General features: G+C 36.1%; 1 long non-coding RNA gene and 4 gene segments (V, D, J or C); all 5 read left to right on the forward strand.

Moving 5' to 3' along the window:
* Window positions 1–208: 208 nt before the first annotated feature.
* LOC131344505 (uncharacterized) lies at window positions 209–2,124 on the forward strand. The gene is made up of 3 exons (XR_009203328.1): window positions 209–275; window positions 1,261–1,311; window positions 1,676–2,124. It is a non-coding gene; the product is annotated as an uncharacterized LOC131344505 (long non-coding RNA).
* A 2,331-nt stretch (window positions 2,125–4,455) lies between these two features.
* LOC131370816 (Ig heavy chain V region 914-like) lies at window positions 4,456–5,000 on the forward strand. The segment is given in 2 exon segments: window positions 4,456–4,527; window positions 4,621–5,000. Coding segments are annotated over 2 exon segments (351 nt in total).
* A 700-nt stretch (window positions 5,001–5,700) lies between these two features.
* Window positions 5,701–6,934, forward strand: LOC131364536 (Ig heavy chain V region PJ14-like). The segment is given in 3 exon segments: window positions 5,701–5,714; window positions 5,816–6,129; window positions 6,819–6,934. Coding segments are annotated over 3 exon segments (444 nt in total).
* An 833-nt stretch (window positions 6,935–7,767) lies between these two features.
* LOC131342291 (immunoglobulin heavy variable 1-3-like) lies at window positions 7,768–9,043 on the forward strand. The segment is given in 2 exon segments: window positions 7,768–7,819; window positions 7,911–9,043. Coding segments are annotated over 2 exon segments (423 nt in total).
* Window positions 9,044–13,975: 4,932 nt separating this feature from the next.
* On the forward strand, window positions 13,976–14,433 carry LOC131363525 (Ig heavy chain V region 5A-like; the record flags this gene model as incomplete). The annotated part of the segment is given in 2 exon segments: window positions 13,976–14,047; window positions 14,141–14,433. Coding segments are annotated over 2 exon segments (336 nt in total), but the record flags the coding sequence as incomplete, so codon positions are not given.
* Between the last annotated feature and the right edge of the window lie 1,597 nt (window positions 14,434–16,030).

Genomic DNA, 16,030 nt, shown 5'->3' on the forward strand with positions numbered 1-16,030 from the left:
TACAATATCAAATGTATTAGTTTTTCATTTTTAACTGGTGTGTGTGTGTGTATTAAGGTCACTGATCCAAGCGTCCAGCTCCTTTGCTCTGAACACGACCCTCAGATGTCAGCTGATGCCCTGGTAATTTTATATTTCTGTTATTTTTAGTGTATTCTTTAGGTGCTTTTGGTTGAAACAGCAAATTTTAATTTTTGTGCTTTATTCAGGTCACTGAGATAAATATCCAGCTCCGGAGCACCAGCCTTGACCCTCAGAAGTCGGCTGTCATTCTGGTAATTTTATATTTCAGACATTTTTCAGTGAAATGTTTCTCAACCTTTTGTTTTTGTTTTTGTTTGGCCTTGTCACTGTCCATGCTTGTAAATCCAAATATGAAGTAATTCTCGCTGGATAATCCTCCTCTTGGGAATTTCTTTTAAAGACGACGCTTGTAGCCACTCAGAATGTTTGAGTTAGTTTACAGTAATTTACATTTAACTCTCACATGCAGTGAACTCTATGAACTCATATCTCATGATATGAACCATTTAATCAGCTTGTATCACTTTTTTATTCGTGAAGTTACAGTAGTCACAGAGGTATGTGTCAGTAAAAAGTAGTACAGATAAAATATTATATACAACAATTTAAAATATATTAGCTGTTCATTTCTAACAGGTGTGTGTGTGTGTGTGTGCACTGTATTAATGTCACAACTTCCTTCACTTCTGAGATTTTGCACAGAAGTTATGTGTAGAATTATGTGTCATTTGAATTGTTTCGGGAGGCTTCGGGACAGTCTGTGCAGGAGTCTGTAATGCTGATGGCAAGCAGGTCATATGACTGCACACGACATCTACAGTTCATTTACACTTAGTAACAAAATGCAGGAATTGTAAAGCATTAAAAATGGTCAATGTCCCTGAGGTACAATCACAGGGTTAAGCAATAACACTTGCCTGATTATTTGGGGCAAAGGAAAACGCTATGTCAGAACAGCAGAATGAAAAAACATAGTTTTTGCAGGGAACTGTTTAGTAACTGAACAATGTAATTGATATCACTGTGATTTATTTTAATGTTTAATCTTCACCAAATGCTGAAAATTGGTCTAATTTTTCCCAGAATGGGAGTATGAGGCTAAGCAAGTCTGAAGCCTTATTCCCCAATGAAATAGTTTCATTTTATTTCTGATCATAACTGTGTACGAATTATGAATTGTATATGCTCTGTTCATGTTTTACAATAAGAATGTTCATGTGTTTTATATCTGAACAGGTTGCACTCAAATATGTGGGGAAAACTCCAGACGATAGATTCATCACCATTGTAAGTAAACTTCTACTTCTGAGATTCTGCAGAGAAGACATAGGGTCCAAATAACAACCACCTGATAGATCAAATGATGTGTCCATTTACTCAGTCCTACTAAAATAATCCTAAACAATTTACCTTCAAATTAGAGTTCACATTTAGATTGTATTCCCTATCATCCATAATCGATATCTGAATCATTACCAGTTCAACCCTTCGTATTGTATCATGTCTGATCCAGTAGTTTAGAAGAATTCACTCCAGTCCAGGGCTAACTAGTAAACAGTAGTGGCAGAAACACTGCTTAGATTCATGATACTGCGTTATTTACATGAGTCTCTGATTTACAGAATTATATTCCTTACTAAATCCATTTCAGATGCTACGAATCTGACACGACAGAAAGGCATTACAGAGGGTGATCAAGCTGATCCGGAAAATCCCAGGGACAGATCTCCCCTCACTGCATGACATCTACAATAAAAGGAAATGGGCTTGAAACATCATCAAGGACACCACCCATCCCATCCACAATTTCCTCACCTTAATGAAGTCTAGCAAGCGGTACCGGAGCACTGCGGCCAGAACATCCAGACTCCAGAACAGTTTATATCACCAGACCATTAGATTGATAAATAGTCCAAACCCACTGCCACTTCCACCTGTATCATCAGGGTCAGTTCAGTCTGTTCAGTGGCACTCTGCACTTTACCTGCTGAACCATCATGCACTCATAACGGATAATCATGGACAATTTAAACACTAGACTTTACACGGACACTTTATCACCACAAAGTAAGAATTTCATTGTACCAGTACATATGACAATAAAGCTCTTGAATTGAATTGATTAGTATCGTCATCTGTAACATTACAATCAATAGAATGAATTAAATGAGACGTAATTACAAGAACACAGTTTAGTTTAGTAAAATTTCCCTGGTGACAATGCTGTATGTTCTCTTTAATAAAAGTGAAAAAATGTAATGTAGGGGCCTTTGGGGGGAAAAAATTAGTATGCTTTCTAGTTAAGGTACAGAAAAATCATTTGTGTTTAGAAAAACAGTGCCTGCAGAAGGTGCCTTAAAAAATCTGAGCAAATTGGATCTTTTATATTAAGCATTCCCATGTGGAATGAAAACGTATTCAACAAAACATTCTGAGGTTATTCATTCATTCATTTATTAAATAAAATACTTTGTGCTTATTAATAATTAATATCCATTATTAAAGTGACGCAAATGACTAAGTTACAAGAACTCTCAACTCTTGCTTGCATGTACACCAGTTATTAAACACAGCCACTAAGCTGAACTGATGAACTGTAAAAATGTGACAGCGTTTTCATCCTCAGCTCCTCCAAAACCAGCCTGTGGATGTCCAAAATACAGACCTGAGTCTATTGGTTAAAAGGATGTGCAAAGGATGTCTTTTTGTTCTGCAGCATTCAGACTCTCTAAAGACCAAGTGATACCATTTCTGATCACCCATTATATCTGTACTTTTATACTGTAAGTTTGGCTTCAACAATGTTCATTTTCTGGTTCTCTAAATGACTAAATAAATTGCAGCTAAATTTCTCCATCTGCAGGTTTTATGTGTTCAGGAGTCCACAAGAGAACAAATGTCTGTGCTCTCATCAATAGAGAACCAAAACTACTGGAATTAGAGGTGTAAGGATATATATATATATATATATACTGTAAATAAAAATATTGCTTAATCCACTTAATCCATTGCTTAAATATAATTGCTTAATATCATGAGACAATAATCATGATAATGTATTCAGTCACTCGTTCATCTTTTAGGAAGTGTGTTATTCGGGTCAGAGCGCTGGATCCAGAGTCCATTTCAGGAACACTGAGTGTACAGCCTGGACATGTTACACATGCCCTTTTAAACTGTGATTTATATGCTTTATTTATATGTTTCTTATATAGCTGTAGTTTTTGTTCTTAGCATTGCACTAGTAACTTCTGGTCAGTTATCACATTACCCTGTGTATACTGACTATATGTAAGATATACAGTGTGCAGTCTACAACCTGTCTTTATGTTACTGTCTCTATTGCTGCTGAATATCTATCTATCTATCTATCTATCTATCTATCTATCTATCTATCTATCTATCTATCTATCTATCTATCTATCTATCTATCTATCACACCTAGGGGCAATTTAGTCACCTGTTTGATTCCTGATTCAATTTCTTGAAGAAGATCATTTTAAACTTTTGAATAAGAAAGAAGAAGAAGTACAGAGAATAGTTTCACTGTTGAGTTGTTGATAGATATTAGATTTTACATTTTCACAAGATCTGCAGGTGGCGCTAGAGCTTAACAAATATACTGTTACATTGTAGGTTTTTTTAAAGTGGTCATAAGTAGGTTGTAGGTGTTTTTTAAAGTGTTCTGTCAGACAATGAAAACTGAGACTCTTATAGTCTAATTCCCAAAGAGGACCAAAAAGGGAAATAATAACATTCACAGAAAAATTGTCAACTTCTAATCAGTGATTATTAAATACATACATTTCACAGAAGTTCCACAACATTAACTGTTAACTATAAACAAACAAAATGTTCACTGTATTCTTCTTTAATTAATAAATAAATCGTAACCGTTCACAGACTGCTGCTTTATAAGAGAAATTGTGATTATAATAATTAATGGTATTGAATATTGGAAAATAATTGTCTTCATGTTTGTAGCAGTAACTCCCTGACACAGTTCAGCCAAAGTATGCAGAACTACACAATGTCATTTTTTCTTTCTACTTCACACAATTAATCACCTTGACAAATTAGAATGTGTGATCATGTGTAATGCTCTCACACTTTCTCAAATATTGTTTAAATTAAAAATGTGAGAAGTGTGAGGGCATTTTTTCATGACTTCAGAGAGGTAGATTTTTTTCTATTACCATGATCCCAGTATCATCAATCATAGAAAATAGTTGTCAAAGTTGTCAAATCCGTGATGTCTGTTTCTACATATGATCCACTTATCCTCCATCAGATGAATCTCCTCCTCATGATTTAAATACATTGCAGATACATTCTCCTCCCATCATCAGCAGATAAGCAAATCCAAGCATCAGAGCTGGATCTCACTCTATTTATATGATGTGATGGTGTCTGTTAAACTTTGGAGAACAGAGAAGACTCCAGTACAAACAACACACACCATGTTCTCTACATCTCTACTGCTCCTGCTGGCAGCTGCTTCTTGTGAGTGCTTTATCAAATTCATTCATTTACTAGATGAAGAATAAAGGTGCAGCAGATATTGTGTGAGATATCACCATGTGTTTTCCTCCACAGATGTACATGGTGAGGAACTGACTCAGCCTGCTTCCATGACAGTCCAGCCAGGCCAGAGTCTCTCCATCCACTGTAAGGTTTCATATTCAGTTACGAGCTATGCTACAGCTTGGATCCGACAACCTGCAGGAAAAGCTCTGGAGTGGATTGGAATCATCTATAGTGGTGGGAGTACAGCTTACAGTGACAAACTGAAAAATAAGTTCAGCATCTCCAGAGACACTTCTACTAACACAATAACAATTGGAGGACAGAACATGCAGACTGAAGACACAGCTGTGTATTACTGCGCTCGTGAACCACAGTGAGACAGAATAGTGGATTCCTCTTACAAAAACCTTATGAGACATGTTACACACATCCTCTCAATGCAACTAATAAATCATCTCAGTCACACTTTCACTTTCTTCTATTGTAATAAAGTCATAATAGTTTGCAGTGTTTTAAAACACAGTCACACAAAGTCATTTTTGAATATAAAACAAAACATTATTGAAAGAGTGTTCATTCTGAACTATTATTAATCCCTTCATTTACAGGATTTTTAACCAACAGTTGAATCAGCATTTACTGAGTGGATTCAGGAATAATACAGCATGTTTCCAGCAGTGTGTTGTGTTTAACACACAGTCTGTTCTCACAGTGTGAGGTGCAATAATTGAAACAACTGAAGGAGGCAGCAGAGTTTAACAAATAAAGTGAAAAAAGTGACTCCACAAACTGTATTCTGTATGAGACTCATTCACTATCATTCATTATCAGACAAACATCTGATTATTTTTCACAAATTAGGATTATTGAAATGAAAGCAAAATGATAATTAAATGGTGATAAAATTTTCTTTCCTTTGCAAGTGGGCTCAAAATATATTCTGGTTACATTTGTTAAATCATTTACTTGTTACCATAATAACTAGGAAAAAATACATAACCCATTCTGCATGCAAATTTCCCAGTTCCCAGGCAGATATAAATACACTGCATGTACATGGCAGCCTCTGTGTTTAGTTGCGTACAGCAGAGGAATCATGAGCTGGTCTTTTCTTCTTCTTTTGATATCCTTTGTTCCTTGTGAGTAAACATGTCTCTCACATCGTACTCAGATAAATATAGATATTAAATATAAATATAGATATGATAAATATTTCAGTCTGTGTTGAGGCCACTCTCCTCTTTTCAGATGTGTGTTGCATCAGTCTGACCTCGTCTCCTGATGAGGTTAAATCTCCCGGAGCCTCCGTGAAGTTGTCCTGTCAGATTTCTGGCTATGCCCTCACTGACTATGGAACAGTCTGGATCAAGCAAGCTCCAGGAAAAGCCTTCGAGTGGATCGGGATCATATGGGGTGATGGAAGCATAAACTATGGAGCTTCCTTTAAAACTCGTTTCAGCATCTCCAGAGACACAAGCAACAATGTGCTTTACTTAGATATCAGCAGCCTGGTGTCAGAGGACACGGCTGTTTACTACTGTGCAAAGACAGACACAGCTGTACAGCTCAGTGCTAGAGGTGTACAAAAACATCATCAATAAAAATGCAAGGATGATCAAATTAACAAGTAATACATTATAATGGGGAAAAAAAAATCTCTTTCATCAAAACTCAGTCAAACAGATGTAAAGCCCCTAGAAGGCAACACTGCAATATATTATACACACCTAACATTTTTTCTTTATTTTATTTTATTTTGTGCTTAATATAAAGATGTATGTAAATAATATTTGGTGTCTCATGAATTATTACACTGGGAAGATTAACTAAACTAAGCAACACGTCATGTCAGTTTTCATCCACTCCAAAACCTAATAAATAAAAAAATACAAATACATTTTTATAAAATTAAGAGAGTCACACACCACTTGACACATTTCCCTCAGTAATTACACTGATTAGTGCATCTTTATCTTGAGTCTCAGGATTTATTGCCTCTATACTGGTCATGGACACGCCCTATTCAAATAGATTCAGGTATAAACAGCATGTTCGTGGATGGTCTGGTCATCAGTGTGCTCTTTGATAACACTTATACATTTTAAAATCGTGTGTATGTGAACTGTCAGAATGATTTTAGGATACTGTATTTTATTTGCGCTAATATCATGTACGTTTCACATGATCCTCACTAGGAAATTTAAATATTTCTCAGTACTGTTTCTCTCAGCAATATAACATTTAATTCATAACTCCCTTCTTTTCAGATTCTTATGGACAGTCCCTGACCTCATCTGCTTCTGTGGTGAAGAAACCAGGAGAATCGGTCACTCTGTCCTGCACCATGTCTGGACTCTCCCTTAGCTGGCTGCACTGGATCTGACAGAAACCAGGACAAGGACTGGAATGGATCGGGTACATTGACAGTGGCACTGGCACTGGCACTACATTCGCTCAGTCACTGCAGGGCCAGTTCTCCATCACTAAAGACACCAGTAAAAACATGCTGTACCTAGAAGTGAAGAGTCTGAAAGCTGAAGACACGGCAGTTTATTACTGTGCAGGAGAGTCACACTGACACAACAGACTCCAGAGCTGTACAAAAACTTACACAAGCACGTCCTCATGAGCTGTAAATATTCCCTCAGCAGGAAGCTGCACCCCAGAGACATTTATTATAAAGAACATCATCCATTCACACTCAGCACTCAGATCTTCCTCTTTATTCCAATCTTTTTTAGCAGTTATTAATATTAATAATGCCCATGTTATGTATCACATTTACATTATGATGTCTTTACTTATTTGACTCGAGGCAAATCAGCTCTAGGACAATGATTCTGATGACTAGTTGTGACTATATACTGTACTATTCATGCTTTTACTCTTACTTACTTATTTGTGATGCCAGCTGCAGGAACACTACATGTAAATGGTTAATTCCTGAATTTAGAAACACAGAGTCTGTTTAGCAGCACAGAATCTGACGAGAGATTAAACGGAATGTACATGTTTTCTGCAGCATCATTACTACAAACTCCTAAATATAAAAGTCATCTGTAGGGGGCAGCAGCACATTTGTTTTCAAGAAGGATTTATGAAACTATGAAATCTAACAGCTGAAGGATGTTTATGCAAATTTACCCTGCTATATAAAAAATCAGCCTCTTGCTCACCAGACGTTTGTGTCACACGACTGAATCAAAGAGCTTGATGATGGAGCTGAGGGTCACTCAGTACTACATCTTTGTTATAATGTTAACCAAAGGTACCTGAGACTTCTTTACTGTATATTTCTTCCCTCAGAATATCTTGACTGTGTTGATGATGATCTTTGATTGTTATGTTTTATCTGCTAGGTGTCAGCAGTGATGAGATCAGACTGGACCAGTCTCCTGCTGTGGTAAAGAGACCTGGAGAAACTGTGAAGATCTCTTGTAAGATACATGGCTTTGATATGACAAGCTACTACATGCACTGGATACGACAGAAACCAGGGAAAGCTCTGGAATGGCTTGGCCAGATGAATGCTGGTAATAATCAAGCAATATATGCAGAATCTGTGAAGAACCAGCTCACCTTAACAGAAGACGTCTCAGCAAGCACACAGTACTTAGAGGCCAAGAGTCTGAGGACAGAGGACACTGCAGTTTATTACTGCGCCCGAAGAGCCACAGTGACTGGAGCTGAGGAAGCAGCTGTACTAAAACCAGACTCACATTGTAACTGATCTAACTGAAGTTTGTTTGTAATTCATACACTGATGAAAACAGTCTGCATCTATTTCCTGCTCTAATTATCCATAGATGTATCTGGATATAACCCTAAAATGGGTGTGGCTTAATGTAGAATTTTTTTCTCACTTCTACTGAACTAAAACGTTCTTTTCTTTAGAATTCAAAACACATGACCTAGAACCTTCTCAGCTACTTCTCTCTGGATGCACCAGTTAAAGATCCTTTCAGGTCGTTGTGTCAACCTTCTCTTTTTCTGTGTTTTAGAATGGTTCAGTGTCATTTATTGTGATGGGGATATTTATCAGAATCATTCATTTAAAGACAAGTTTGTCATCTCTCGAGACACTGTGACCTTACGGGGACAGAACATGCAGACTGAAGACACAGCTGTGTATTACTGCACTCGTTACACACAGAGACACGACAAGCTGCAGTGCTGCACAAAAACCTCATCACAATTCACTTCTTTAATTAAATAAAAACTACATTTTACCTAGTAACTAATCCCCACATTACAAAGCCTAATGCTTAAATGCTTATTTAACCAATAACTAATACAAAAGTTTACTCACTGTAAAAAATAAAATGTTGAGAAAAAATTAAAAAACAAGGCAACTTGCTGCAGTAAGACCTTTGAGTTGTCTTAACAACTATTTTATAGTTCTACGGAGTAACAATACTTTGTTTAGCCAACCTAAATTTCTTTTCTCATGCAATGTTGATCGTCTTATTTTGCTAATAAAGACATTTTTGTCGCAGCGACTGAAACAACAATTACTGTTCTTGAGTCAATTTATTTATTTCGCTGTTTACTGGATGAAATTTTTTCAAAAAAATAAGGTATTACTAGTCGGCATATTATCCTTTTAAAAATTTTTTTAAGCCTACTTACAAATGACAAACATGAACTTATTACTTATTTCAGTTGGAAGCAACAAATAAACAACCTTTTTTTTTATCATGCAACGAGTACACAATCAGGGTATCTGCAGGTTTCTAAGAGTTAGATTTAAGACATTTTAAGACCTTTTTAATACCGTGCAGTATGAAATTTAAGACGAATTTTGTAGAAATAAAATAAAACATCACACAATAAAGCCAATTACCTTAACACACAGTTTATTGATATACAGAAAGAGTAAAACAAAAATAAATTGCAAAACATTGCCTTTATACTGACTAATCATTGACTGCCTGAGCCTATAAAGATTTTAAACAAACACTGCACAGCAGTAACATGAGGCATGTACACTGAACGTCATTAACCTGAACATTTGGTTTTTACTGCATTGATCTCAGGTCTTTGCCCTTTGTCTCCAACTCTGTCTCAATTTGCTGTAATTCACTTGTTTTTTCTTTATATCTCTTCCTCAGTGTGTTTACAATTAGCACACAATTAGCAATTAACACACAATTAGCTGTGTGCCAAACTGCTCATGATGCTCCAGTTGCAGGAGTTCTAAAAACCTCCAATTGAAATTTGGTCCATCCATAGAAACAGAGAGAAGCTTTTTCATGTCCAACTGCAATGCACTTTTTTTTAAAAAAAAAAAACCTTACATTTATGTGTATGTGAAGAATGTGCTAATAGTATTTTTTCCCCAAAATGATTTACATTTCTCAGACATCAAATAAAACTTTTTTTTTTTTTTAAATTAAAAATAGAATAGATCATGTTAATAAAACAACCAAAGTTAAAAATATTTTATATAGCTCTGTTTATAAGAGTTCTGCTGGAGCAGAAGTCGCGGTGTTTGAACTGAAAGCTGATGCAGACGCCGGTGTTTGGGATGCAGCAGCGCTCTGCTCTGTGGAAGGTTTAATGATGTGGGCGTGACGGAGCAGAACTGAGAAATACCAGGTGTTTTCCGACAGGTTTCTGCAGCCGCTTTGTGTTTTTCACACTGCATGTGGGTCTCCAAAGCTTTCATCCACATTGCATCCATATTATGGAATTTAAGACTTTTTAAGGACGCGTGGACACCCTGACAATACACAAAAGTGTGTAAATGTTTTCAGATGAAAAAGCACTGCAAATAAATAAACAACAAAAATAAAAACACAATTTTGAAGTTTTACAACATAATCAAATTAAACATTTTAACCAGCTAATCAAGGTCTTCATGATCACAAGAATCTTCCAGACAGGTTGGAGCTAAACTCTGCAGGACACTGGCCATGCAGGAGCAGGTTTGGACATCCCTGCTTTAAACCACTTAAAGTCTTTGATAAATACTTCACATTTCTTGAACAGCTTGCTCGAGTTCTCTCGAAAAACAAAGGCAGGCCCTCCAAAGCAGCCATCCTTCTGTGATGAACAATTTCTGTCGTCTTCAAAAACATACAAAGGAAACAACAAAATAGTCAAAGTATGAAAACTGAGTTATCACCAGCCAAATTAACATAAATCAAACTGTAAAAACAACATTTAAATACTGAAACTTAACTTGCCCTTTCATCCAGTCTTTCCAGTAACTCTCCTATTTCATGTCCAAAAGCTCCTTTTCTGGCTCCTTTTCTGTATAGTTTCAGAAGGTTTGGTGTGTACTTGTCAATGGCTGCCATGAAGACTCCCAGAAGGTCTTTGTTGGTGATGCGGAAATATTCCTCACAGATCTGTTTATAACAAACAATTCAATCATATTAACAGTAATTAAATTTTCTGTAATTAATACTGAGTATATATTACATACTGTGATCTTATCTCATTACCTGTTCTTGGAAGAAGAGTGCAGGCTACCTCTCCTGAACCTCTACAACTATTGGCTGCTCTTGGACCATTTCTTTTCTTCTAAGGGAAAAGTTAGTTTCTCTACATTACAGATGATTTTTAAGGTGAATGAAAAACCTTTTCTCAGTACAAATCTTTCGGAATTCACATTCTCTCGGTGTCAGTGTTGTGGTGTGATTTAGAAACTCTAAGTGGGATCTTAAAGAACCTGCAGTATTAAAGGCACAAACACACTCTGTATAAAGGCAAGGCCAGTTGGAAAGATGCAGCTGATAGTGCTTCAGAAGAACATCTTCGCTTGAAGTGCTGAATTTGCAGTTTTTACACTGCATTAAGTCTTTAGATCATTCTGCAAAATAGAAAATAATCAGTTAATCTAATATTGTTAAATCACAACCTTATATTAATTAAAATTATTACAAAAATATAGTTAAAAATCCATGCATTTAAAAGCTTAGATCATTTTTCAAGTTCATGCCCCGATATTTTAAATGATACATGAACCTTTACAGACCAAACATGTACATGGGAGCAGACAATGACAAAGAAATGTCTGTTAAAGTTTTTTTTTAAGAATAAATAAATATATATATATATATATATATATATATATATATATATATATATATATATATATATATATATATATATAACTAACAATTAAAGACTTGATTTGCTTAAAGGAAACTATCTAAAATATCCACCTTTCAAATATATACCTTTCATGAGCTAATCCATGTCTAACCAGTGACTAAGTATCAAAAATGTTTGGCTTCAAGTCGTTTTAGTATTTACATCCAACGTTTTTAACTTTAAACGGTAAAGAAACGCTGTTTCAGTGATATTTTTCACTGCACCGTCATATGAGTTTGGACTTAAAAACCAGAGGCGGCTGGTCAATAGGGGGCGCTGGGGCACCGCCCCCTTAAAGTTAGCCAGAGAAGAATGCTGCTTTAACACAATAACAATAATTATATATTTTAATAACGAAATAAAATCAGTTAGTCGTACTATTCCACTGTTAGTCATATTATTAATAATTTAAAATAAAAAAATCAAACTGTATTTCGTTCGTGTGTGTGTGTGTGTGTGTGTGCGCACGCGCACGGCACCGGACACACGAGTGTGTAAGTAGGTTTCAAACTTTTGAAAAGGCTGATTGTCATGTTTCATATTGTCCCCGCCCACTTTTGTTGTTAGCGAATCAATATTGTTTTTATATATTTGGCCTCATGTGATTGGACCATTCTCAACGAGTCTCATTACCGCTCAACAGATACTGACAGTACTAACGAGGCAGGTACTGAGTAACGTGGAAGCAGGCGAGAAAAAAATTCGGTTATATCTTTACACAAGACTCTCGGATGAAGAAAAGAAAAGAATCACGCAGGTTGGACCACATCGACTCAATTTGTAAATTCAGCAGCAGTCAGATGTTCACGGTCGAGCTTACACACTGTCAATGGAAAAGAGACTAGTGATTGAGATGACTGACTTTTAACCAGAAGGTCATTGAGAAATTTGCAAGCCAGAAAGAAAGAAAAGCAAAGTTTATTTTCAAAAAGTGCCACTGGTCTGTGATTAGGCAACTTTCAAATTTGTTGCAACTATCCACGGCAGTAGCATATATTACTCCAGTGCAGTTCAGGGTTCACCATCTGCAGAGACAACAGTAAGAAGCAGGTGTATCTGCAGATGAACAGCATGAGGACAGAAGACACTGCAGTTTATTCTCAGAAGCACTGGATTCATGGAGGTAAAACAAACCAAATAAAAATAAAATTGTCTCGGACTTACGTGTGACCACATGTTGACTTTTACTGCATGTGGATTATTATGAATACTGTCTGGACATCTCATTCAAACTTTCATCTAAGTCTATTGGAATAATTTGCAGCATTTTAAAACACACTCACACAAAGTCATTTTTAAATAAAAACAGAAAACATTATTTAAAAAGTGTTCATTTTGAACCATTATTAATCCCATCATAACCAATATTTGAAATCAGTGTTTAATGAGTGTATTGGGAAATATCTGAAGGAGGCAGCAGAGCTCAACAAATTAAGTAGAAAAAAGGTGAATCCACAAACTGCATTCTGTATTCAGTATCACTCATTATCACACAAATATCTGTTTGCATAATTTATGATCTGGGTTGTTAAACACAGGTTGGACAAATGAAAACACTATCATTTATGTGACTACATCATCCTTTGGTTGTGAGGTTTCTCAGTAACATGACAAGATGTGTTTCATAATGCTGTTATAACACAAGTTTCCACATTAAACATAACTATTAATGAATAAAAATAAAAATTTCTTGTTCTTATTTTGCAAACAGGTCTTTTGTGCCTCTAGAGGGCAGTCTGTACAAACTCAACCATCTCAATGTGTTTCCATCTGTACATTTGGGCAATCTCTCTTTTCACATTCTGTTATGACTCCAGCATCATGACACTCAGATTAAACTCACTTACATAAAGTCTCTTACTGACTTGTTTTGTATTGATCAGTAAATAAGGTTCTTAGTTATAGAAACACTGATTTCTGTGGAAAATTCATATGAAGTCAAACAAGCGAGACAATCGATTGTCTAATTTTATACAAATAAACACCTCATTAAACTTTTAATTAATTTATAGCTTACACATGTCAATTTTCATAATCCCAGGATCCTCAAGCATACAGTACATAATAATTCTTATGATATATTTAATATTTATTCCTTGTTGCCTATTTCACTGAGACTTTGAGAGGAAATTAAAGTATTTGATGAAGCTTCGATTCCATTATAATTCGATTCCCACATATCCTCCATCAGATGAATCTCCTCCTCATGATTTAAATACATTTCAGATACATTCTCCTCCCATCATCAGCAAATCCAAGCGTCAGAGCTGGATCTCACTCTATTTATATGATGTGATGGTGTCTGTTAAACTTTGGAGAACAGAGAAGACTCCAGTACAAACAACACACACCATGTTCTCTACATCTCTACTGCTCCTGCTGGCAGCTGCTTCTTGTGAGTGCTTTATCAAATTCATTCATTTACTAGATGAAGAATAAAGGTGCAGCAGATATTGTGTGAGATATCACCATGTGTTTTCCTCCACAGATGTACATGGTGAGGAACTGACTCAGCCTGCTTCCATGACAGTCCAGCCAGGCCAGAGTCTCTCCATCCACTGCAAGGTTTCATATTCAGTTACGGGCTATCATACAGCTTGGATCCGACAACCTGCAGGAAAAGCTCTGGAGTGGGTCTCACTTATGCATTATAGTGGTAACACTTACTACAGTGAGAAACTGAAAAGCAGGTTTCAGGTTTCCAGAGACACGTCCAGCAACACAGTGACATTAACAGGGCAGAACATGCAGACTGAAGACACAGCTGTGTATTACTGCGCTCGGGAACCACAGTGAGACAGATAAACAACATCCCTGTACAAAAACTCCTCATCCAGTGTTCATTACAATAGAATGTCCACAATACTGATCTATCCAATTCTCACAAATAATAATAATAATAATAATAATAATAATAATAAGTAGAAGAAAAAGAAATCACACAGATGAGATCAAAGAGTTTTAAATTAATACATTTTTAAAAATATTTATATTCCTTTAACATTTCCACTCAGCTCCCCTAAAAATTCTGCAATTCTCCATAAACTGTAGACAAATTGGTGATCTTCTCAGTCCCCTTTAAATTTCATATGGAAACTCCGGCAGTCTTGGGCTCCTCCCCGTCTTTCAGCACGTTCTTCAATCCGCAGACTGCGGCATCACAGAGTGAGGATCAGAGGACAAGTGTGTGTGTGTGTGTGTGTGAGAGAGAGAGAGAGAGAGAGAGATCAGGAAGACTCATATTTGGCTTGTTCAATACTCAAAGTTGATACTTAATACTCAAAAACACATCTATGCAATACAGTGGAATACTGCAATTAGTTTACCATTCTACTCTGTTAGTCAAACCTTTATTTTATTTTACTTTTTTATTTATTTTTTATTTTTTACTATTATACTATCATTGGGGGCTGAGCCCCCCTAAAATGGAAATCCTAGAATTGCCCCTGAACATTGCTGTAAATAATAAGCATTTTTATAATCAAATCAACAGTCTCCTGCTGTGGTAAAGAGACCTGGATCTCTTGTAAGATAAGTGGATATTCAATGACAAGCCACAGCATAAACTGGATACGACAGAAACCAGGGAAAACTCTGGAATGGCTTGGCTGGATGAGTACAGGCAATAATCAAGCAATATATGCAGAGTCTGTGAAGAACCAGCTCACCTTTACAGAAGATGTCTCAGCAAGTACACACTCCTGTTTCAATTAAATTAAAATACAATTTTTCAATTAAAAATACAATTCTTCTTCAGATTTTAAAAACACCTGATCTAGAATCTTCTCAGCTATTTCTCTCTGGATTCATCAGTTAAAGCCTCTAGAGGGCAGACTATACCAGAATGAACATCATGTTCTATTGAACGGTTTGATTATAATGTTAAATGTAGTTCATGCTGTTCAGAAAACACTGCAGTATTTCACCATGTGAGGGTCAAATATAACATGAGCATCATTTCTGTGTTAATGAATTATTTTCCACATTAAATTGATATTGAGACAAAACAGTGTGTGAGTGTGATTAACAGCTGCAGAGCTGCACTCAACACAGCCTCTCTGGAATGTTTATGCAAATCTGCATCTCCTCTTGTAATATTAGAGACAACAATAAAGAGCAGGTGTATCTGCAGATGACCAGCATGAGGACAGAAAACACTGCTACACACCACAATGATACTTCCGCTTGAACATTAATGCAAAAACACATACTTACTACAATCAATACAATAAAAACAATAAATAATATTGATGACAATCCTGTCTGCAGCACAGGAGCATCATGGACAATTTAACAGTCAGTATCTGATTACAAACTGAATTGATTAGGCTCATGTTCATTTCACTTTAACGCACAGCTATCAATATCTGACATTCAC

This window comes from Hemibagrus wyckioides, linkage group LG02 (assembly GCF_019097595.1).
Source record: "Hemibagrus wyckioides isolate EC202008001 linkage group LG02, SWU_Hwy_1.0, whole genome shotgun sequence".
Lineage (NCBI taxonomy): Eukaryota > Metazoa > Chordata > Actinopteri > Siluriformes > Bagridae > Hemibagrus > Hemibagrus wyckioides.